The sequence below is a fragment of the Dermochelys coriacea genome, chromosome 7, assembly GCF_009764565.3.
Source record: "Dermochelys coriacea isolate rDerCor1 chromosome 7, rDerCor1.pri.v4, whole genome shotgun sequence".
NCBI classification, from domain to species: domain Eukaryota; kingdom Metazoa; phylum Chordata; order Testudines; family Dermochelyidae; genus Dermochelys; species Dermochelys coriacea.
The window spans coordinates 19,009,176-19,030,281 of NC_050074.1; the positions used below are offsets into that span (position 1 = coordinate 19,009,176).

Consider the following 21,106-nt stretch of genomic DNA (forward strand, 5'->3'; position numbering starts at 1 on the left):
CATCATTCAATTTAAAAAAAAGCTACACTTTTTTTGAATGCATACTTCCAAACTTCTTAACTACAAGCACTTGCTAAGATTGCAGGCAAGTGCCCAAATCAGGAATATTTATACTAGTTTTAACCATACAGCATGGTGTACTACTTTACTTCCTGGAATATTAGTGTTCCTTAACAGAAGGAGCAGTGGGGCAATTCAAGGGGTGCTATGCTCTTATTCCCCTTTCAGCTTTCTACTGTGAGTATTTAAATTCAACATGCTCAGTAGTTTCTCTACCCCCCCCCATGGAAAAGGAAGTGAACAGGCAGTTTATAAATGCCCTAGACAAAGTATAACAGTATTCAGTATCGTAGCCCCTCCCCACACATTAGCAGCCTCATTTTCAAGTCAAGCTTTCTACCCTTACTATGAAAATGACAAGTTCAGTACCAGTACAACTTCACACCATAGCTATAGGACAGTTCCTTCCCTCCACCTTTAAGAACAGCACTGAGGGAAAACTGACACTCAGTCTGCCTTTACTACTCTCACTTTTTCATTAGTATTTTATAGGGAGATCATAGAGATCTGGTCTGATGAAGACTTAACACAACCATTCAACACACACACCCACATTGGATTTTTGTATTTTATTAAATACAGTTACATAAAGAGCTCGTTTATTCATTTTCCTCACTGCGCAGTCTGGCATTTGGATTGGTGATCTTGATAGCAAGCTGAGCTGCTCGCTCTACAATTACCTTGCGGTTCTTGGAGGAAACATTGTGAGCAATCTCTGCACAATAAGACCTATTAAAATATGGATAAAGAATCAATATTTCAGCAGCATAAAGCAGACCAATATTCAATTCACAGTCTAGGAAAAATCTCCCCCTTTAAGCAACACAGGAATGGAAACATTGATTTAAGTGTGCATGCATTCAGTAAGGAAAGAACAAGCAAGCAGCTCTAAGTAAAATAAATGTATCTGAAGAACCAAATATAGCATTAATTGGTGTCCAATGAGAATTAATGATTCAGGCAGTTAGAAATAACCAGGTTATTAAGGTGTACACATGGTGCCGCTTGGGAGAAACTCCTCTGCAACATTCTTCTGGACTATTTATAACTAGGACTAAATAGGCTTAAATTTGAATGTAAACATTAAATCTAAATTCTGAAACACCATGTTAAAGATCAGTTTAGGTTTTAAGCTGGTATTTCAGCAAAATCTACAAGTTTAACAGCCCACAACCATTCCACTTGCACTTCATTTCCTTTCTCATGGGCCTACTGCAATAGAAGATGAACTCTTGTAGTAGGACAGCGTGTCAAATCACATATTAGTAGCAGCTTCCTGATCCCATATAGCAACACACTCCCCCTCTCTGCTATTGAACTGTCTATAGTTCTCCTCTTCAAATGTCAACTGCATTTTCCTCTCCTGCTCCCATTTCTCTGCATTATCTCTATAACATCCTAGGGTCAAGTTACTGCTGGAATAAGGCAGCACAGATCCAATGAAAACAGCTAAGTTGCATCCACTCATGCCAGTTGCAACTCAAGCCCTACCACTGATAGTTACAGCAAAACGTAATACACAGAGAGAAAATGCAATTCAAAATATACCAGGGACCAAATATGTTTCCTAAAATACACAAGTCAGATGCATTTACAAGGGTAAAAGGTTACTGTTTAAACAATTAAGTTGACATTTTATAAAGCCTCTATTAGCTAGTACATATGCCTACAATCTTCTGCTTGTGCAATTTTTAGCAAATACTGTATTAAGGAAATTGCAAGCACATGATTCCTAAATCATTACCGTCTTTCCGGCACCTAAATGTCAAGTTAATGAAAGCAAATCCATCTGCCTACTACTATTTTCTAGGATGCTGCTGCAGCAGTTTGTAGACATTGAGGTATTCAGCACATTGCCAAACCAGACCCTGACTTTGGTGTGATATTAAGATCAAATCATGATACTTCGCTATCCTTACAGTTAGTAAGTTTAAAGTACTGAAATAAGTTAAGGGCGGTTGTGGAATCCCCATCATTGGAAGTTTTAAAGAACAGATTAACTAGGCCTTTCCTGACAGTGGTTTGTCTATACTTGGTCCTGTTCAGCACTAGTTAATGACTACACGACTTCTCCAGGGTCCTTCCGCCCTACAGTTTTATGGTTCTATAATGTAGTTACTCAGGAAGCCTGCATCACAGGAATAAGATCAATCTACAAAAACCTATACAAAGCAAAGTTTAGGGTTTGTTTAATCAAAGTTCAAAATTACTTCTAGCTTTTGAATATTTGATCATAAAATGATCTCCTAAAGGCTGAAGACAACGATGCACTGTACTTAAATAGAATATTTAACATCCCAGGAAGAGGACATAATTGAAGGGGAAACAAGAAGGCAGATACAGCCAAGATTCTGTTTTTAATCAAGGTGTTTTCAACCTCTCTCCACCTAGGACCCTAAAACTCAAATACAACCTTGTTTTTTGACCTCAATTCCCAAAATCCTTTATGGTCACATCTTACAGTCCTTTGGTGTTCAAAAAAGAACTGTGGTATTACAGGAACAGCAAGAAACCATGGCTTGGTTTTGAGTTGGAGGGTGAAGGCTGGTCAGCAAGTTGATATTGCTGAGGGATAGGAATGCTGTACAAGGGTAGTTAGAGCAGTTGCAGGGTAGGGCTAGTTTAGTTTCATCCCCTTCCACATTCTGCTCCAGGAAAGTTCCACTTAGAGATGTCAAGGAGTCAAATACTTTGACAAGCAGGACTACATGTTCATCCTCTTATTCATAGATCAGTAGTATCCAAAGGCCTCCAAACATGATTGAGGCCCCAATGAGCTAAGGCCCTGAATAATGGCATGGTACTTCCTGGGAGCAAAGCATGGTATGGATGGACAAGAAGAGGGAGTAGCTCCAGCGAGAGGCAAAGGCAGGAAAAAGTGAGAACAGAGCTTCTCACTCAGGCTTAAAATCTAGCAGTTTCTAACTATTTCACTAGATCTCTCCCCTCCCTTGCAGCCTGCCCTGGACTCCTCCTCCCCACCCTGCCCTTTGAAAACCTCGATTTTGATCACAAAATTACAACAGAACCTAAGTGTAAACCTGCATCACAGAATACCAGGGTAGGTTAAGACAAACATTCTAAATGAATTTTAAAGAGATCTTTCCCAACTTACTTGTTACTCATCATCAGCACCTCAAGTTCTTTGACATTGTGGACCAAAAACTTTTTGAATCCGGTGGGCAGCATGTGTTTCGTCTTTCTATTGCTACCATAGCCAATGTTGGGCATCAAGATTTGGCCCTTGAACCTCCTGCGAGCTCTGTTATCGATACCTCTTGGCTTACGCCAGTTGCGCTAGGGAAACACAAGGAGGTTTTAAGAATACAACTGCACAATCATGAAGAATAAATCCAAACATTCAGGGTGGACATGGTTTTTTTTCATTCAAACATTTCTCACATCCTACAACATTACAAGCACATCTGCAAGGAACCTCTACCATAGTGTTATTACAGAAAATCCACATTTCCGATTCTTGATAATTAAAAGGTACTTTTTATGTTTTACCTCATAATAGCTCCTAAATATAATCACTTCTCAGGCTTTAAGATTTAAACACTCCAACTTTTTTTTGTTCAGAGGGATGCATACCTTGATCTTGACATAGCGATCTGACTGATGGCGGATGAACTTCTTGGTTCTCTTCTTGACGATCTTAGGTTTCACCAGGGGTCTGAGAGCAGGCATGGTGTCTAAGACAGATAAAACAGGGATAAGAAAGAACGCAAAACAAGATGGCAATAAATTATCTTGCCTAAATCTGTAGCAGATTGCCTTCCATTAACTAGCCACTTCCAAAGCTAGTAATGGAATGGGTATTCCTCTGCAATAGTTCTCCCTCCTGCTTCCGAAGCTGGAAGAGTACTGAAAGCTCTCCAGATGCGGTCCTGGGGAGGTCCCATTTTGCTCACACAAGTCAAAATTATTTGGGAATAAAATGTCTTTGCAAGTCATGTCATATAGACCTTCAACAAGATGTTTTTAGGAGCTTAATTCCCAAATGATCCCACCCATCCTCCCAATTCTGTGGTTGTTGCTGGACTCCTTCCAATTTGTGCCCAAACTGCTGAGTCAAAAAGCCATCCCTGCAGCACGTACTAGTTTCCATTCCATACAAACTAGTGAAGAAATATAATCTTGCACCCTATCCCAGCTAGAGCTCTTCAGTATCACCTCAGCAGATGCTATTTCAACTTGAGTTGTCCATTGAAGAGCTGTTTGGTTTCCCCTATGCTATGCAATGCAATAACTCCCTCTAGCACTGACCCTCAAGGGCTTTCCCTTACCTACAGCAAGGCTCCCACTTCCACTGGCCAACACAGCGGCTTATGCAACCACTTTAAATTGGGATTTCCAGGGCGATCTTGGTTGACTGCAGGCGAACGATGCTCAGCTACTGGGACGTTCAGCACAGCAGTGTGAAGAGACGAGATGAGTGACCACGCGGCCGTCACTCGTGCGAGTAAACTGGCACTCAGAGGGAGGAGGGCATTTGGGGGGGGATCCTACAGCCAAGCCCTTGTGCCGGTTTGTGGGTTTCCATTACGCCTCGCTCCCCCACGCCCCCCGCAATTCTCTTGCGACGGGGTTTCCAGGCGCGCAGCCGAGGCGACGCCGGAGCCCCTGCAGGGGTGGTGGGGGGGGACAACGCCCCGCTTCCCCAAGCTGCGGCCCCAGCGCCCCCAGAATTCAGAGACGCCCCCAGAATTCAGACACGCCCCCCCCCATCCGCCCCAGAGCTGGGGGAAGGAAGAAAGCTCCGGTCACCCGGGGCAGGGGGGCGCCTGCTCCACCCCCCGCTTTCCCAGGGCCGGCGAGCGAGGCCGCCCCTTCAGCTGGGGAGCCCAGAACTCGCCTCCCCCCCCCCGGCGAGACGCGGCCCCCCACAGCCCCGAGCTCGCCTAACCCCCCCCCCCTCCCGAATCCGGCTCCGCGGCCGCAATAATTCACCCCCGCCGGGAAATACCCCGCAGCGCTAAAGTGGGGAGCCGCCAACGGGCCTCGGGAGACCGCAGGGCCAGGCTAGCGGGGCCCCCAGGCACCGATGGCGACAGATCCGGGCGGGCGCGGGACTCACCAGTTGCTAATGGCGGCCACCCTGAGAGGCAGCGCCGCTGAGAGAGAGCGAGCGGAAGAGCGCGCGGGCTGATGAGGTGTCTCCTGAAGGTCCTGGCAGGCCAGATCCCTGAGCACGACCCAGAAAGGGGGAATCTGAACCAGCCTCCTAACCCTAACAACTACGCTGGTTAGATGAAGACCAAAGAGTATTTATTTCAGAGAATAACAGTTGTTAAAATGAGTCGTAGTTTTTCTACAATAATAGCAACTAGAATCTGCCAGGACCTGTCCCAAACAACTTCCGCCGACGGCATCGGCAACCGCCAGAGGAGCGACAATAAAGCCACTTCCGCCAGTACTGATACCGCTGTCTGAGGGCCATCTAGTGGTAGGTTTCGGATACTGCAGAGTTGATGCTACATGGCACCCAAGGGCAGGTTGCTGAGCTTTTGGCTGTATTGATTTATTTACTTCTTTCATTTCATTAACACGGTTTTTTTCCTGCGTCTTCACGGGAAATTGCCAGGTAACAAAGCTCCAAATATGAATCGTTGGTTGCATAAAATGTTTCTTTACAAAATCAATATTTTATAATAATGTAATATTAATAGAGATACCCACAGCAACTCTTTACAATGTATTTTCTATTAAGTATTTTTCTTAGGTTTTTAGGGAAGTTTCCAGATAAAATATTTCTTAAATGTCTGTTTTTGCTAGTGTTGTCAACTTTTGCTGTTTTATCACAGGACACAAACTGTTGGTGTTTTTCTCAAAGCTCACCTTTAGGCAATGTTTAATTTTCTGTGTTTTACTTAGGTTTCAGTCCTCCTGCAACTGGATCCAGTTGAATCATGCAATTAGTAATATTTTTGGACAGGATGTAAAACTAATCTGGGAAGTTTTGGCTGCCCCTGGTGATTAAAAACCATCTGGCACTTATGACAAGAGTAGCTCTTCATCCTGAAGATATAACCAAATCTAGGTACAGTAACTGCATTCTGTGTCCCTACATTGCCCTTGCAATTCCAGTTTTTAAAATGTATCCCTTAGTTCCCTGCCTAAAAATAGGCTTTGGGATAATTTGACAGTCACTACAGGTTATCAGCAAAGGAAGAAATTGGTATTTTTCTAATAATTTTATTTTAGGGTGAGGTTACACTATATGGCTGGGATTAAGTCCATAGGGCCACAGAAGGTGGTTTGCTGCCTCTTTTATAGCATGTACCTGGGAGGTCCAGGTATCTACCATGATAGGGCTGAACCATAAAATGAAATAAATCAATGGATTCTAAACAGGGACTCAAGTGGGGCTTTGTTGAGAGGATGTACTTTTAGAGAACCCTGGGACTAGAATGTTCTTAAAGCTTTCAATGGTATATCAAGTCTTTGGGAACATATTTTATCTGTTTATACCTTTTCCTTCAGAATCCCATTTATACCCTTGCTAAGCTTGTTTGAGGATTCTATCATATTTTTGTAAGACCCTATCTCTATCCTTCCTCTCCTGTAGGGACATTCTAGTTCTAGGTTCCAGTCTTGCAAGCACCTATGTAACTGTTTTAACTCTAAACTCCTGAGTAGACTCCTGGAAGTTGATGAGACTACCCTTGTGCTTAAAGTTAAGTATCTTTATAAAGGGGGCCCTAATTATGGCTTTAAGCTCTGTGTGGAACAGTGGTTATTTGAGGAGCACAGACTGAGAAGTTGTAAAGACTACCACACCAACCTGCTTGCTGGTGCATTTCAATAGTAGCAGATGATGCCTGCAAAGCACTCTGGGATCTCTTGGGATATTATACTTTGTAATTTTCTGTTAAAATAGCAGTGCACCACTGGTCATTTGCTTCTGGTCCCACATCTCCCCAACGGTGCTGCTGATCGTCAGTTAACGTTCCACTCAAGCCCCATCAGTATTAACACATGCTGGCACATTCTCTTGAATTTTACTTGGGTCACTCGGCAATGAACTAGGTGCATTCAACCTGCTCAGCAGACATCACCGTTAGAATTTTAAACTCTGCAAGTTTCCAATGTGACTAGTGATTTAACAATTTGAATAAACCCATTTATTGTTTCGTATGTTCAAAGGCCAGAAGGGGCCATTGTGATCATCTACTCTGACCTCTTACACAGCACAGGCCAGTGACCTTCCCCAAGATAATTCCTAGAGCAGATCTTTAAAAAAAAAAAAAAAAAATCCATTGTGTACATTGTATTTTATGAATAAAGCCATCACTTAATGTAAAAAACAACCTTGATCTTTATTTTTGAGGCATTTTTGTAACTACACTTTTCTGATTGACACCAGCTATTCACAGTACTGTGAGGTGCATAACATTCAGTGTTCTAAAGTTTTTTTCTATTTACTAACTAGCCTGTTCATAAATATTTTCAAGGAAAGATCTTTATCCCTGGAACTGTCTGGTTAAATTTTATACAGCATAGCTAAATAACCATAATCCATGTTACTGAGAGATCTCCATAAATTCCATTTGGCTGCTACATGTACGGTGTTTTGAAGAAATAAGATACAGCTCAAAATGAATTGCTAAAACATGCATTCCATATAGTGTGAAAACTCTGCGTCAGAACCTGCTGTTGAAAAATGTTTTAAAATAAACTTTCCTTCCCTATGGGATTTGCTTTTTTTTTTTTTTCCTGTTGTTGTTGCAGAGGCAGGGTGAGCAAGGGAAGAAGAAAGGCACATTTATTTATTTATATCTATATTTATATTTAAATCTTTCATCAGCCTGTTAAATTAAATTGGGGTCACTACCCCTATCTCTGGCTGAGCAGGTGGCAGTTAAAGATCCCATCCTGCTCTCAAAGGGGCCGGGATAAGACCAGTGTCCCAACAACCAGTGTTCCTTCTCTCATAGTCTAGTGTCCTCAAGCTGTGTGAGAATTAGCAGGTTTCAAGTGTTGGTCCATCGAGACATTTTTATCATGGAAACCGAAATCCTTCTGCACAGGTACAGAGTGGGCAGCAGGAAGGCAAGTTTCTCCTGCCCTTCCACACCCATGTGCCTTGACCCTGACCTCTACGGGTGTGACAGGTTAGTTTAGTCACCATCGTGGTCCACTCACTCTTCCATCTCAAGGCTGCCAATAAGTGGGGCTAGTTGTGATGGCATTTTTTATGACTTGGACCTATCTGCTGGTGGAAACTAGACTGAGACTTGCCAAGTGCATTTTACATGGGTCACCAAAGAGCTGGATTTGAATCACAAGAACAGAGGAATTGCCAGATTCAATCAGATCTGAGTGTAATATCCTGTCTTGGACAGTGGCTACTACCAGATGCTTCAGTGGAAAGTGCAAGAAACTCTACAGTAGATGGATGTGGAATAATCTGACCCCCAAATTAGGTTTTATCCTGATCCTTAATAGTTAGAATTTGTTTTTTGTCTTGAAGCATGAGGTTAATATCTCTCCCAGAATTTTTATTTAGCATTAACTATTATAAGTCTAGTTATTCTTGTTGTTTTTATGAATGCTCCATCCCTTTTTGAATCTTACTAAATTCTTAGCCTCAACAACGTCTTGTGGTGATAAGTTCCACAGTCTAATATTATTATAAGTTTTGAATTTGCCACCTTTCAGTTTAATTGAATATCCCCAAGTCTTGTGTTATGAGTCACAAGGAACAGAAACTTGCCAATCTAGAAGTGAACTGCCCTGTATTTCATTGTCTATCAAGTCCCCCATAACTTTGGGAATGCATACTTTTATAGCTTTGATAGCTTTATTTTGCTTATGATGGTGGCCTAAGTCCATGGAGGTGACTGCGGATCACAAAGCTTTCATTATGCATAGTATTACTGTCCCAGACAACATCAATACTTTTGAGTCTCAGTATTTCCATAGGTCACGTATCCCTGGTCACTGATTGGCCAGCTGCGGTGTGGGTTGTAGATGCCAGGATAGACAGGTGGTGTTGGACGAACATAGCTGAACAGGGCATGCTCCTGATTAGGCTCTATCTGTGGGAGATAAATACGCAGCTTGTCCAGAAGGTGACCTGGCCAGAAGTTATTGTCATGAGACTTGTAGCTCAGATTGGACCACTTCACATGCAGACGTCTGAAAAATATGAGCTAAATAATCAATAACGTATTTTTATAATGCCTTTCACTTAAAGAAACCAAAATGCTCAATTAATTATATTCATTGTCCAGGGATTTCTTTAGCCATCACTGAAATATAGACAGTTGTGGGGTGGAATATGGCAGCTGTTTAACAGGAACATGGCAGAACATCTTAGGATAGAAAGTGGCAGATAGCCACAAACTGAAATAAAACCACAATCATGGACGGCGGGTATCATAGATTGGGGGAGGCTGTGCCTCCTCAAACAGCCTGCTGTGGCCCCGGCCATGCTCTTCTCCCGTTCCCCTCCTGCAGTTCCTGATGCTCTGCCCTGGCCCAGGCTGGCTGGGGCTGGGCAGCCTGCCGCAAAGACTTGGGGCAGCTGGCGCTGTGCTGCCCACCTAGAGCTTGGACTGTGCCACCGGCAGCCAGGCACTGGCGGCGCTGCAGCCGTGCCACCCAGCGCTTTGGGGCTAGGGCACTGCGTCTGTGCTGCCCAGTGGCCCAGTGCTGGGGGTGCTCTGGGCTCCTGTGGGGAACGGGGGAAGAAGGGGAGGGAAAGGGGGCTAGCCTCCCCCAATGGCCGGATCACTGGCCACCCATGACCACAGTAAAAATGCAGACAGAATTATATTAAATTATATGTATTTATAACCCACCATATGGACACCCGTATTCTGGTACAAGTGCATCTACATATGAGGTTACAGCAGTATACCTACTCTGTAAAACTATACCAGTATAACTGGTAAAACTCTCCCATACTGACAAGGCTTCAGAACTCCAGTAGCTTCTGATGAAAGCTGTGTCTGACTGGTTGTTGGGAAAAAGTGTTCTTGAAGCCAACCTAGCTATTGGTTGTCTCTGCTTCACTATTATATATGGAGTAAACCATTCTCTGCACAGACCTTGTTAACTGTTCGTAATCCTCAAATGACATCCAGTTGCCTCTGTGTGCCTTCCGCTTTCCATGCATTCTAACAGGGAAGATAAAACAGGAATCATTTCAAACTATGAATACACTTTTTGGTAGAGATCTCAACCAACAGACTGGAAGCTCATTGGGGAAAATTCCCTTGTCTTTCTACATGTCTGCAAATTATCAGGTGTATCCATGGAGCTACATAAATAATAATGCAGTGGGAAAAAATGCCGAATAAGTAATTGTACGTGTGCTACCTGTTCTGTTCAGGTTTTCACCATCATCATGGTACATAAGAATACTTAACATCTGTATAGCACTTGGTAAATTCAAGGCACTGTACAGACATCAATGAAGCAATCCTCCCAACGCCCCTATGAGGTAGGTGGATAAATAGCACTAGTCCCTTTGTACAGATATCAACACACATTGACACCAGTGCAACTACACTGCCTTCAGTGCAACAGTGTCAGTGTAACTGAGAGGAGAATCTAGGTCACTCACTGTCATGATCTTATCAGCGGCTGCCCCAAACGTATTTCATCCCAATACAGAAACGTGCTGTATTGTGTCTCGCCAGAAGGGCCAGCAAAATGAGGTTTGGGCAAAGAGGAATGAATCACAAGATGGCAACAGGAATATTTCGACTCATTGAATCTGATTCTTCTCTTATTTACATTCACGTAAGTAGTTGACTTCAGTGGAGTTACACTGTTGTCAAACCAGTGTCAGTAACAGGAGAATTGGGCAGAGTGTGTGTGACTTTCCCTTGTGTCTCCTGGACACTGGAACACAGGGCCAGCAGTGGAAACTGCATGCTGCATACCTAAAGCAAACATGATCATCCGTTATAGCAGTGGTTTTCAAACTGCGGATCGCGACCCAGTACTGCGTCACGGAACATAAGGCACTGGATCGCAGTGGCTCTGGTCAGCACCACCAACTGGGCCATTAAAAGTCCCGTCGGCGGTGCTGCCTGGCTAAGGCAGACTAGTCCCTATCTATTCTGACACCGCACTGTGCCTCGGAAGCGGCCAGCAGCAGGTCCGGTTCCTAAGTGGGGGAGCCACTGGGCTCCGCCCATGGCCCCTGCCCCGAGCACTGGCTCCGCATTCCCATTGGCTGGTTCCCAGCCAATGGGAATGGGGGGGCCCCCGGGGGATGCTGCCTGCAGGCGAGAGCCATGCAGAGCCACTTGTGCGCTTCCGCCTAGGAGCCAGGCCAGCTGCTGGCCGCTTCCAGGGCACAGTGTGGTCTGCGGTGCCAGGGCAGGCAGGAAGCCTGCCTATGCACCCCTGCTGCGCTGCTGACCAGGAGCCGCCCGAGGTAAACCCGTGCCCCAATCCCCTTCCGTAGCCCTGAGCTCCCTCCAAACCCGGAGCCCCTTCCTGCACCCCAAACTGCTCATCCCTGGCCCCACTTCAGAGCCTGCACCCAGAGCCCTGACCCCTCCCATACCCCAATGCCCTGCCCCAGCCCAGACCCCCCCCACAGCGCTCAGCCCTGTACCCCAACCCTCTGCCCCAGCCTGAGCCCCTCCCAAACCCCTCATCCCCAGCTCCATTGGGTTGTGGGCATCAACAATTTTCTTCAACTAGGTTGCCAGAAAAAAGTTTGAAAACCACTGTGCTATAGTGTAGAAATGCCCTGGAAGAGACACTTGAGCTAATGGAGGAAAACTCTCATTCCCCACCAAAACCAACAACTTTTGCCCGCTTGCCTAACCCTCCAAAAAAGCCTGAAGCCTGCCTTCTGATGTTGTACCAGCATCCCTTTTAAATATTATAAACTAAGACTGGGGCACCATTGTGTTAGCATTTGACATACAACAAGTCTCTGCTCCAAAGATCTTACACTCTAAATAGACAAAGGGCAAGAAGAGAAACAGAAAAAGTGAAGTGATTTGCTCAAGGTCACACAGCAAATCAGTGGCAGAAATTGGAAAAGAATCCTGGTCTCCTGACTTCCAGTCCAGTGTTTTTAGCCACTAGGCCATGCTGTTGCTTGGAGATAAGTCGCTATACGTTTATAGCCCACTACATGGTCCACTACAGTAGAAACTCTTTGAACAAACCCATTTTTGGCATCCCCTTTTAATGCATTTCTTAATCCTTGTTTGCTTAAAAGCAGTCGTCTTTGGTGGTGACTCCCATCCATTGTTGTGTAGGGACCCCCCGGCTGTCTGATCTTCTGCACGTATGCTCCTTCTTTTATTATTTTGTCTCCTGGGTACAGCAGGGCTGTCAGAAAAGAACACAATTAAAAACAAAGCCGTAATAACTGTATGGCACATGACCTGCTAAACCTTTTGAATGGATTATGAGCTCAGTGAAGTGAGGGACTAACTGAAATGGGTTGAGTCTGGCGTAGTGCAGGCAGATCCCGTGCAAGCTTAACCTACAGAGCTCTCCCAATGCTCTTCAATCCTGACTTGCAGCACTCTCGCTATTCCAGTCCTGTTCCATCCCACATGTGCCAGACCATCTCTTGTCTTCACCTGCGGTATCTCTTGCTATGCTGAGCTGGAATCTCCTAACACTGCTCTACCCCAGAAGCCTCAATCCTGATCTGCAGCACCCCTTCTATTCCAATCCTGCCCTAGTTCTCTCAATGTATTTTAATCATAACAACCAGCATCCACTGCTAGACCAGTCCTGTTGCGGTACACGGAACTGCAAATACCCTTCATTCTTCACCTATCTACTTAAGCATCTGTTTCCCACCCTAAAATAAGAACCATGCATTTGGGCTGGCGAGCAAAGCTTAGCCTGAATTGTTCTGAGGTAGCACATTTACACCAAGCCCGAGGTTTTGCTTTACCTTTTTCAAGGACCTTTTCGGCAAGTGGAATGTTATATTCTTTGCATAATTTGAGACACTGCAGATAGACCATGTAGCAGGTCCTTCGATGCTGATCAATTATTTCCCCCATTTCACTATCCATCGTAGATGGCAAGCAATGTTCATCAATGGCCTTGTTTCCAGATCTCACCAGCCGACAGCATTCCAGCCATTGTATTGGGTCGACCTTCGCCTGCAAGTAAAGGGCAGGTCCCCATTCGTGTAGCTGGACAGAACATTTTCATGGCCAAAGGTCTAAATGAATCCCTGATGTAATTCCACTCACTTCAGTGAAGTTACGCCAGGGATGAATGTGGCTCATAAGGCACCATTTGTGTGTACAAATGGAATTCTGTGCATGCAAAATGGGTAACCCTGTTTGCATGCGCCCAGGCATCGGTTTGTGGATGAAATCCATCTTTGGTAGAGAGCCAGTACAAGGCCCATGCACACTCATATTCTGCATAAGCCCCATTTCAAGTGGTGCATTAGTTGTCTTTACAGCAGTGAATTGCACAAGAGCTTGCACTAGAAAACATTGTGGTCCTATTTTTCAGAAATCTTTTGAAAAACTGAGCCTTACACTTTTGTTCCCCTTGCTCTTGGAATGTCTTTAGCATTAATTTCCATTACAATGTGTGCCCTGGAGATTCATCAAACCTGGGAGGTGAGATTGTTAGTTTCAGAAGGTGCCAATAGTTGGGCCAATGCACCCTGTTTTTTTTTGTTTTTGTTTTGTTTTTTTTTAAGAACCTCTCCCAGCAGCAGTGCTACCTAGTGGTTAGAGCACACGGTGCTGGGAGCCAGAACTCACTGAGTTCTATTCCCAACACTGCTACTGACTCATTGTGAGTCCTGCTGCGGAATATATAGAAAACAAGACAGGACAAACTACTTGCAGATATCCCATAGGGACTAATCCTGTTTTGGTGAGCAGATGGAGTAGAAAAGATGACCTTGATGGACTTTCCATTCTGGGGATGTAAATCACTTAAATTTAGCTGTGCCTCTCTTTACCCCCTTGTAAGAAAAGGAATAAAATACGTATACCTCAGAGTGCTGGAGTCAAAATTAATTGTTTATAAAGGGAGAGTGTGAGATAGAAGGTGCTATATACAGAAGGGCAAAAGATTACTAATCAATAATATTCACATTAAAAGCCCTTGGTTTGTTTTGTTTTTTCTAAACTGCTTTTTCATCCTCAATCTGTTAGACACATGGGAAGGCCTGAAATGCAAAGCATAAGTAAATGAATAATTTCTCTGCAGATATGCAGTACCTTCTCCCATCGTTTCCTCTCTCTGCATCTCTTCCCAATCTCCTCCATTTCCTCATAGCTTAGAAGTCTCTGATTTGGCTTGGTGTGGATAAGAGGAACTTCTAACAGTGTTAATTTTGCTCCAGGTTCACTAGGAGCAAGTGGCTGTGTCTCTTTGGTTTTGCCAGCAGCAGATGCTGGACGACTAACAGTTTTAGAAAGAGCTTTTTGGGTGTGAAGTCGGGGACATGCTGTAGAATCACAAGAAATGAAGACATTATCTTAGCATGTAGCAGAAAATAAACTTCTGAACTGATCAGAACTCATGAAAGAATGAACTTTGCTTTCTGTGCAAATCTGAGTTAGCAACAGGCTTAGACTGGAACTCTGGATACCAACAGCCTTGAGCTTTGGATCCAGATTTGTTGCCAGACCCGCATTTTACAGCTGAACCCACCTTTAGTTTGAAATGATTCCTTAAAGTGCTTTATTAAAAAGTCTTGAAAGTAAATCTTCCTGGATTTATGTTGACCCTCCTCCCCCGCCATCTTTACAAATGATAACACTTGATTCACAAGAGCTTTACAAAAGAGGATGTGTCATTTATCCACATTTTATACATGGGGAAACTGAGATACAGAGAAGCAGACTGACTTTTACAAGTAAATCTCTGCCAGGGCCAAAATCCAGATCCCCTGATTCCCAATCTCGCAGCTGGACTATGTTACCTCCCACCTTTATTTGAGAGAGAATTTGTTTGACATTAGATAACATTGATCATACGGCAGTGTTTCCCAAAGTGCTCATTGCAAGGAGGACTAGATGGGGGCAGGAGGGAGGATGAGGGGGGCAGAGGGTGGCAAGAATTCTCCATTTTTCTCCAGACTCTCCCTCTGTTTGAAAAAAAGGGAGTCTCTCACTGTTATGGTTTCAGAGAAAACCATCAAAATGTGACCCGAACATAACCAACGGAGTGATGTCTGCCTGAAGTAGCAGGGAGCCTGAAACAATAGCTCTGCTGTGTGAGCTGCTTTGTTCGATTCAATGGCTGCTCGTTCAGAAGCCAAGAATGATGCTTTAAATGTCGATATTGTTAACCATTTCAAAGCACGTAAGAAAAGAGAGGGAGGATCATATTATGAAGACTTAAAATAAGGGGAGCCCTTTAACGACACATGGCAGAGTTGGAAAGTGGTGTGGTGTCTGATTTCATTTTCCTAAATGAAAGCTCAACTTGCAAATGCTGCCTTCTGTCACATTCCTTCAGAATCAGACCTTTGTTTCCCAACAACAGTGATAGAGAGAGGTCTGAACTGGGGGAGAACTAAATTGTAACCCTCCAAATAAGTGTTTGTAGGAAACATCTGAGCACAGGACTTGATGTGAGGCACCCTGAGTTCTGTTCCCAGCTCCAACACTGAATCACCACTGGGCCTTGGGCAAGTCACTTAACCTCTCTGTGCCTCAGTTTACTCAGTTATACAATACAAATAAAAGATGCTTACCCCAGTGGGATATTTGTCTTTAATCCTATTAGTTTAATAATACTGTGGCCTTCTCTAGTGTCTTTCCTCTGAGGCTCTCAAAGCACTTTAGAAATATAAATTAATTGCTCTGAGGAATAAGTTAATGTTTGCAGGGTATTTTGAAGCTGTAAAGTGCTATGTATTTCTCAGCACTTCTAGGTATTTCTCCTTTCACCTCTTGACTGGTGAGACTGTAGCACAGGTACAAGCTTTCATGTAGAGTTGCGCCAAGGAGGTTGGGTTTTCCACCAGGGGGGGCTTGAATCTTGGTTCCATTCTATCCAAACCCCAGAGTTTGAGTGGAAGGGCATTTGTGTAAAAGGTTCTAGTTTTCAGCCATCTGACTGGGGGCCAAGAATGTCAACCAAATTCTGGAAGGGATATTAAACTTAGGGTTTAAGCAAATCTCTATTAGTGACAAGGATGAGACCTAATGTAGGGGGCAGATTATCCCACATCCGCTACTGCGGGGATATTATACTTCATCTGAAGCATCTGGTGCTGCCCATTGTCGGAGACAGGATGTTGTACTAAATGAACCTGGGGTTGGACCCATTGCGACGATTCCCATGCTCCTAAGAATGAAGAAGAATTTTCCTATCACGGGTTCTTTTTTTCTTACCAGTTTTTGCCTCCCCAGGTTGTTTCGTCTGATCTCTCATTGTGTCCAGCCATACATTTTGACATTCAACCAGATCGTCACTGGTTATAAAATTCCCACGTTTTGAAGAATTAAGGAAGATGATCACGTCTTCAAGGTCATTGTCGCTGATAGGGACTTTGGCCTGTAAAAAGAAAAAATTTCAAATGTGATCACAATAAGATTGAAGGCTGCCATAAAGCCCGAGGGACCAGTTCTGCAGTTCCTCCGTGTGCACTACTACTATGGTATTGAAAGATGGTGCAGCCTGGTGGCTGGAGAATCACAGAAATGTAGGCTGAAGGGATCTCAAGAAGTCATCAAGTCCCGCTCCCTGTGCTATGGCAGGACTATATAAACCTAGACCATCCCTGACTTTCCAGTGATGGGATTCTACAATCTTCCTTGAACCCTATTCCAGACATTAACTATCCTTAAAGTTAGAATTTTTTTTCTAATATCTAACCTGAATCTCCCTTGCATCAGATTAAGCCCATTACCTATGGGAATTAAGATCCATGGGTTCTAGTCCTAGCTTTGCCACTGAGAGGCTGGGTGGCCTTGGGGAAGTCACTTTGGCCTTCAGTTTCTCCATCTGCCAAATGTATATTGTTACTATACATATTAGAGTAGTATCTAATGGCACCATCTGAGATCAAGGCTCTGTTGTGGTAGGCACCGTACACATACATTGTAAATGACAGTCTGCAGACAAAGGTTGGTACAAAGAGGTGAAGTGACTTACTCAAGTCACACAGCAGATCAGCCAGGAATAGAACTTGGGTGTCTGGAGTCCAGTCCAGTGCCCTCCCCACTGGACTACACTGCCTTTCCATTCACACACCCCTACCTCGCAGCTTGGGTTGTGAGGCTTAATTAATGGTCTGTAAAGCATCTTGAGCTCCCTCAGAGTGAAGGAAGCTATATTATCACTGTTATGGAAATCAACAGCAGATCTGCACACAGGCAGAATCTGAATCGTCCTGTGAGTTTCTTTTGGACAATGTGGCTGTGGGTTTCGTCCTCAGCTGGGATTCACTCTATCCAGGTTGTGGAGTAAAATCTCTGCAGATTAATTCCCCATAGATCATTTCTAAAATCAGTGTAACCACGGCGAGGGGAAGACCTGTTGTTGTAAGATCAGCCCTTATCATTGGCTTCATTGGGAGCTACTCTGGAGTTACACCAACAGAATTGCATCAGAATTTCAGCCTTATATTCTGAACCTGATTTCTGCATACCCCCTTGATAACTTTAATGAAGTCTGATCTCATGAACCGCTTCTTGTCCTTATCCGCCTTCCTGAATAAGTCCACCATCTTGAGCTTTTGTTTGTGCAGAAGGTTATGCAATGTGATGAGGGACTGGGGATAGGGAGCGTTGATAAGGGGGATGACTCCTCTTTGAGGAGGCAGGTCATGCTTTGGCAGCAGGGTCTGGAAGAGATTGAAGTATAATCATGAGATCAGTTTCATCCTAATGAGAAATTCAGTGAGGTTTCCTGGCTCCGGACATAGAAATGTGAAGAGTGTAAACTGATGGAGCATCAGCTGGTATAAACAGGTACAGCTCCATTGACATTAATGGAGTTATATTGATTTACACCAGTAAAAGTCCTGGCCCTGGCATGTTCCAGGATGACCTTATTTTGGACTCAGTCTTTCCTCATCCTGACTAGAGGCCATATAAATCCCCTCTGCCTCCACGGGCAGAGGCAACTGGAATCCAGGAGGCCTCTGTCCTGGAGACCCACAAGAGAGAAGTGCAGCCTCTGCAGTACTGTTCCACATTTACCTGCCCTAGTCACTCCATGAGGACTACACGTAGTGCAGGTGGTGCTGATGGAAGAGGCAGGGCCAGCTATAGAAAGCTCTTAACTTCCTGGATTCCCAGAGGGTGTACTGGGGAGGAATTCAGCAGCACCAACCTGCAAGGTCTTTCTCCACAGGGTTTTCACTATAGTTACTGCAAAAGCTGCATTGCGAGAGCGCCATAAGGATACAGGGGAGCCCGGAGGTAGTACAGAGGAACTTCAGATGGACTGCCCTGTGCCCTGTCCATCTGCAGCTTTAATGGATGGAACTTCCAGCTAATTCCAGGAGAGTGCAGCTGCTGCCCCAAAAGGTAGAATTTCAGAGAAACTCCTCCAATGCAGCCTGGCTGAATTACCTCTTCCTATACAGAAGTAACTAGTCTCCAGGGGAACAATCTGAATAGGTTGGTAGTATAATTTTCTCACTTTCTGTAATTTTACTGATGAGAATCTACAAGGATACATGACTGATACTAGCACCTTTAGAAAGAGAACGGACCTGACTGCCTTCCAATCTCCCTCTGTTTAGCTACAGTTGTTAAATTCACATGACCACTGTAAGAGTGAGGTGTGACTTCCAAGTGCGGCAGTGCAGTAATTCAAAGGACAGAGGAATGAGGCATATACTTACTTCAAGATTTCTGGTCGCAGCTAACTGCCTTTTAGCCTTCCTCACTGCTCTGCAGTCTTGTAAGTTTTCCAGGACTCTATCTTCTTGCTCAGTGGTACAAAGTTTTTGACGTAGACATTTTTCAACATCCACAAGGCTATCCAATTGAGACCGTAGCTTTCTCCTTTCCATTATCCAAGCTTCCAGCTTTGGTAGATCATCTGCCTCTGAAGGTTCTTCTGGCGTGCGGGGACAGCTTTCTACTTCAGCGTGTACTTGCCAGGCAATGGCTTCCTCCTTTTCATCGATGGCAGTGGTCTGAATGGGTTTTGAACCAGCAGAAGCTGGTTTTACCATCAGAGGTGCGATAATAATGCGTCGTCTGGATTTGGGTGGCCCAAATGTACTTGGTTTCACTTTAAAGAAAAACTTTGGATACAAATCTCTGAGTCTGTATTGTTTAAAACAGTGCTGTAAGACCAGTTCCGGCTTGACGCTGGTAGTGTCTTTGAGCAAATCTTCCCCAGTCATGGTGTCCCCTTAACTAAAACCAAATGGAATTGTTTCAAAATTCAGTGTTAATTTTGCTTCGGAATATGTGTGGGATCGTTAAAACAATGACAATGAGCTGAAATCACATATGACCTTCCAAAGCTAAGATGAAATAATACATGATACAATAAAAAGGAACTTAGATGAACACTTCTGTGCAGACAGTGCTATGGCCTCCTTATAATAAAATATAAGAAATTAATCATTTAACATTTACATTGTCCCTTTCAGAGCACTGGACAGGGACGCAGGAGACTTGGGTTCAATTCCTGGCTCTGCCATTGACCTGCTGGGTGACCCCTGTAAAATGGGGATAATAATACTGAACTATTTGTAAAGCACTGTGAGATCTATGGATGAAAAGTGCAATGGGAAAGCTTGGTATTATCACAATTTCATCAGAAGAGAGGTTGGGGAAGAGTGTCAATATGAAGCTAGAAACGGGCTGGTCTTGTATTATTCTATAGTTTTGATCCAGTAAAAGACAGCCTTAAACACAGTAATTCATCACACAACAGGCTCCTGAACCCTGGAATCTCTCTAGTCCTGATTTGTGTTTACTAGTATTCACAAAGTATAGGGCATGACATCACAACCCTGGAAGAGGCTCAGGTTATAATGCTAATGTTCTAGTGCTTCATATTGCTTTAGAACAAGTGTAAGTGGTAGCATCCTCCTTGTTATTTGATATGTATGCATGCGTTTCCTGCAGCCATCAGCAACATGAAATTTGCTTCATTTTATAAAATATTAAGCCGCTTCGTCAGGGCCCAGACCAGCCAGCTGGGTGTTGGGAATGGCAAGCCGACGACCTCAAGCTGCTGATGGAATTTTTTAAAACGCTGGACTGGACAGCAGGCACTCCTGTGCTGAGGCTGGAGTGAGTGACAGCTGCTAAGGTGCCTGCTGTAGCCATCAGACCCAGCGTCTCAAGCTAAACAATCTCCGCAGAGTCAAGCCAAAAGGGACCGGCTCTGAGCGAGAAAGGGCTGCTAAGGGGCGTGGCGCTGGCACCTTCGCCTTCCCATGCAGCTGCAAAACAGGCCGGGCCAGAGCCCTGTCCTACCTGGCTGTGCCGCTCCAGGGGCGGGCCAGGTCTGCACCCAGCTCCACCGCGCCGCCCGTGGGCAGGGGGCGAGGGAAGGCGCCGTTCGCAGGGGGCCCCACAGGGGCACGCGGCGGCAGCAGGTCCCCGGGTTCTCCCGCGTGCAGGCTCGTTGGTGCAGAGCCTGGGAAGTGTTGCAGTTTGGAGACCATAGCAACGGCCCCGCGTCCTGCCTCCTGATTGGCTGAGGAGGGATCGGCCCGGAGGTCTTGTCGGCCACGCGTCGATCTCTCTCCAGCCCCTGAGCTGGCCGGGAGCAGCCAGTGCCCGGGGCCGGGCGCAGAGGGACCCCGCTGGCTGGGACCCCTCAGTTTAGCCAGCCCCCCCCCTCCCGCTTTGGCCATGGTGAAGGGACCCCTGCCTGTGAGGCCGCAGATTCTGTGCTCCCTGCCCCGGACACGGTGCAGAGGGGGCCCCTTTACAGCGCTCCGAGTATTGCCCCAGCCTGAGACTATGCCTCAAACTCCAGTTCTCCAGACTAAATTTGTTAGTCTCTAAGGTGCCACAAGTCCTCCTTTTCTTTTTGCGAATACAGACTAACACGGCTGCTACTCTGAAACCTGTCACTTCATACTGTACTCTTTTGGTGAAGGGGAAAAACGAATCTCCAGTACATATTAATTTAATGA

At 44.9% G+C, this 21,106-nt stretch overlaps 2 protein-coding genes, 1 long non-coding RNA gene and 1 other non-coding gene across 7 annotated transcripts; 1 reads left to right on the top strand and 3 right to left on the bottom strand.

The window, feature by feature from the left end:
- Positions 1–614: 614 nt before the first annotated feature.
- RPL32 (ribosomal protein L32) lies at positions 615–5,273 on the bottom strand. Of its 3 annotated transcripts, none has more exons than XM_038408466.1 (5): positions 5,141–5,183; positions 4,350–4,456; positions 3,655–3,755; positions 3,176–3,357; positions 615–789 (listed from the first exon to the last, which is right to left on the bottom strand). In XM_038408466.1, the coding sequence occupies exons 3-5, from the start codon at positions 3,748–3,750 to the stop codon at positions 660–662; spliced, it is 408 nt and encodes a 135-aa protein (XP_038264394.1). In that variant the 5' UTR covers positions 3,751–3,755; positions 4,350–4,456; positions 5,141–5,183; the 3' UTR covers positions 615–659. The 3 variants fall into 3 exon arrangements, with proteins under 3 accessions (XP_038264394.1, XP_038264395.1, XP_038264393.1); XM_038408467.1 differs by having other exon boundaries at positions 4,350–4,459; positions 5,141–5,181; XM_038408465.2 differs by lacking the exon at positions 4,350–4,456 and having other exon boundaries at positions 5,141–5,273.
- On the bottom strand, positions 3,822–3,961 carry LOC119859598. The gene has a single exon (XR_005294262.1). It is a non-coding gene; the product is annotated as a small nucleolar RNA SNORA7 (small nucleolar RNA).
- Positions 5,274–5,361: 88 nt separating the features above from the next.
- Positions 5,362–7,759, top strand: LOC119858282. Its single transcript, XR_005293854.2, has 2 exons — positions 5,362–5,647; positions 5,938–7,759. It is a non-coding gene; the product is annotated as an uncharacterized LOC119858282 (long non-coding RNA).
- Positions 7,365–20,571, bottom strand: EFCAB12 (EF-hand calcium binding domain 12). Of its 2 annotated transcripts, XM_038408463.2 has the most exons (9): positions 20,439–20,571; positions 18,842–19,364; positions 17,639–17,833; positions 16,380–16,542; positions 14,253–14,482; positions 12,953–13,166; positions 12,207–12,372; positions 10,119–10,187; positions 8,131–9,204 (listed from the first exon to the last, which is right to left on the bottom strand). In XM_038408463.2, the coding sequence occupies exons 2-9, from the start codon at positions 19,349–19,351 to the stop codon at positions 8,958–8,960; spliced, it is 1,794 nt and encodes a 597-aa protein (XP_038264391.1). In that variant the 5' UTR covers positions 19,352–19,364; positions 20,439–20,571; the 3' UTR covers positions 8,131–8,957. The 2 variants fall into 2 exon arrangements, with proteins under 2 accessions (XP_038264392.1, XP_038264391.1); XM_038408464.2 differs by lacking the exon at positions 17,639–17,833 and having other exon boundaries at positions 7,365–9,204.
- Between the last annotated feature and the right edge of the window lie 535 nt (positions 20,572–21,106).

Bases quoted from the DNA above. Each gene is read 5' to 3' on its own strand.
- RPL32 (XM_038408465.2), bottom strand. From the start codon at position 3,750: ATGCCTGCTCTCAGACCCCTGGTGAAACCTAAGATCGTCAAGAAGAGA. The intron at 3,358-3,654 runs GTATGCATCCCT...GTGTTTCCCTAG, and splicing joins ATCGCTATGTCAAGATCAAG to CGCAACTGGCGTAAGCCAAG. The intron at 790-3,175 runs GTAAGTTGGGAA...ATATTTTAATAG, and splicing joins GTGCTGATGATGAGTAACAA to GTCTTATTGTGCAGAGATTG.
- EFCAB12 (XM_038408463.2), bottom strand. From the start codon at position 19,351: ATGACTGGGGAAGATTTGCTCAAAGACACTACCAGCGTCAAGCCGGAA. The intron at 17,834-18,841 runs GTAAGTATATGC...AATCTCTTCCAG, and splicing joins CTGCGACCAGAAATCTTGAA to ACCCTGCTGCCAAAGCATGA. The intron at 16,543-17,638 runs GTATGCAGAAAT...TTCTTTTTACAG, and splicing joins TCATTAAAGTTATCAAGGGG to GCCAAAGTCCCTATCAGCGA.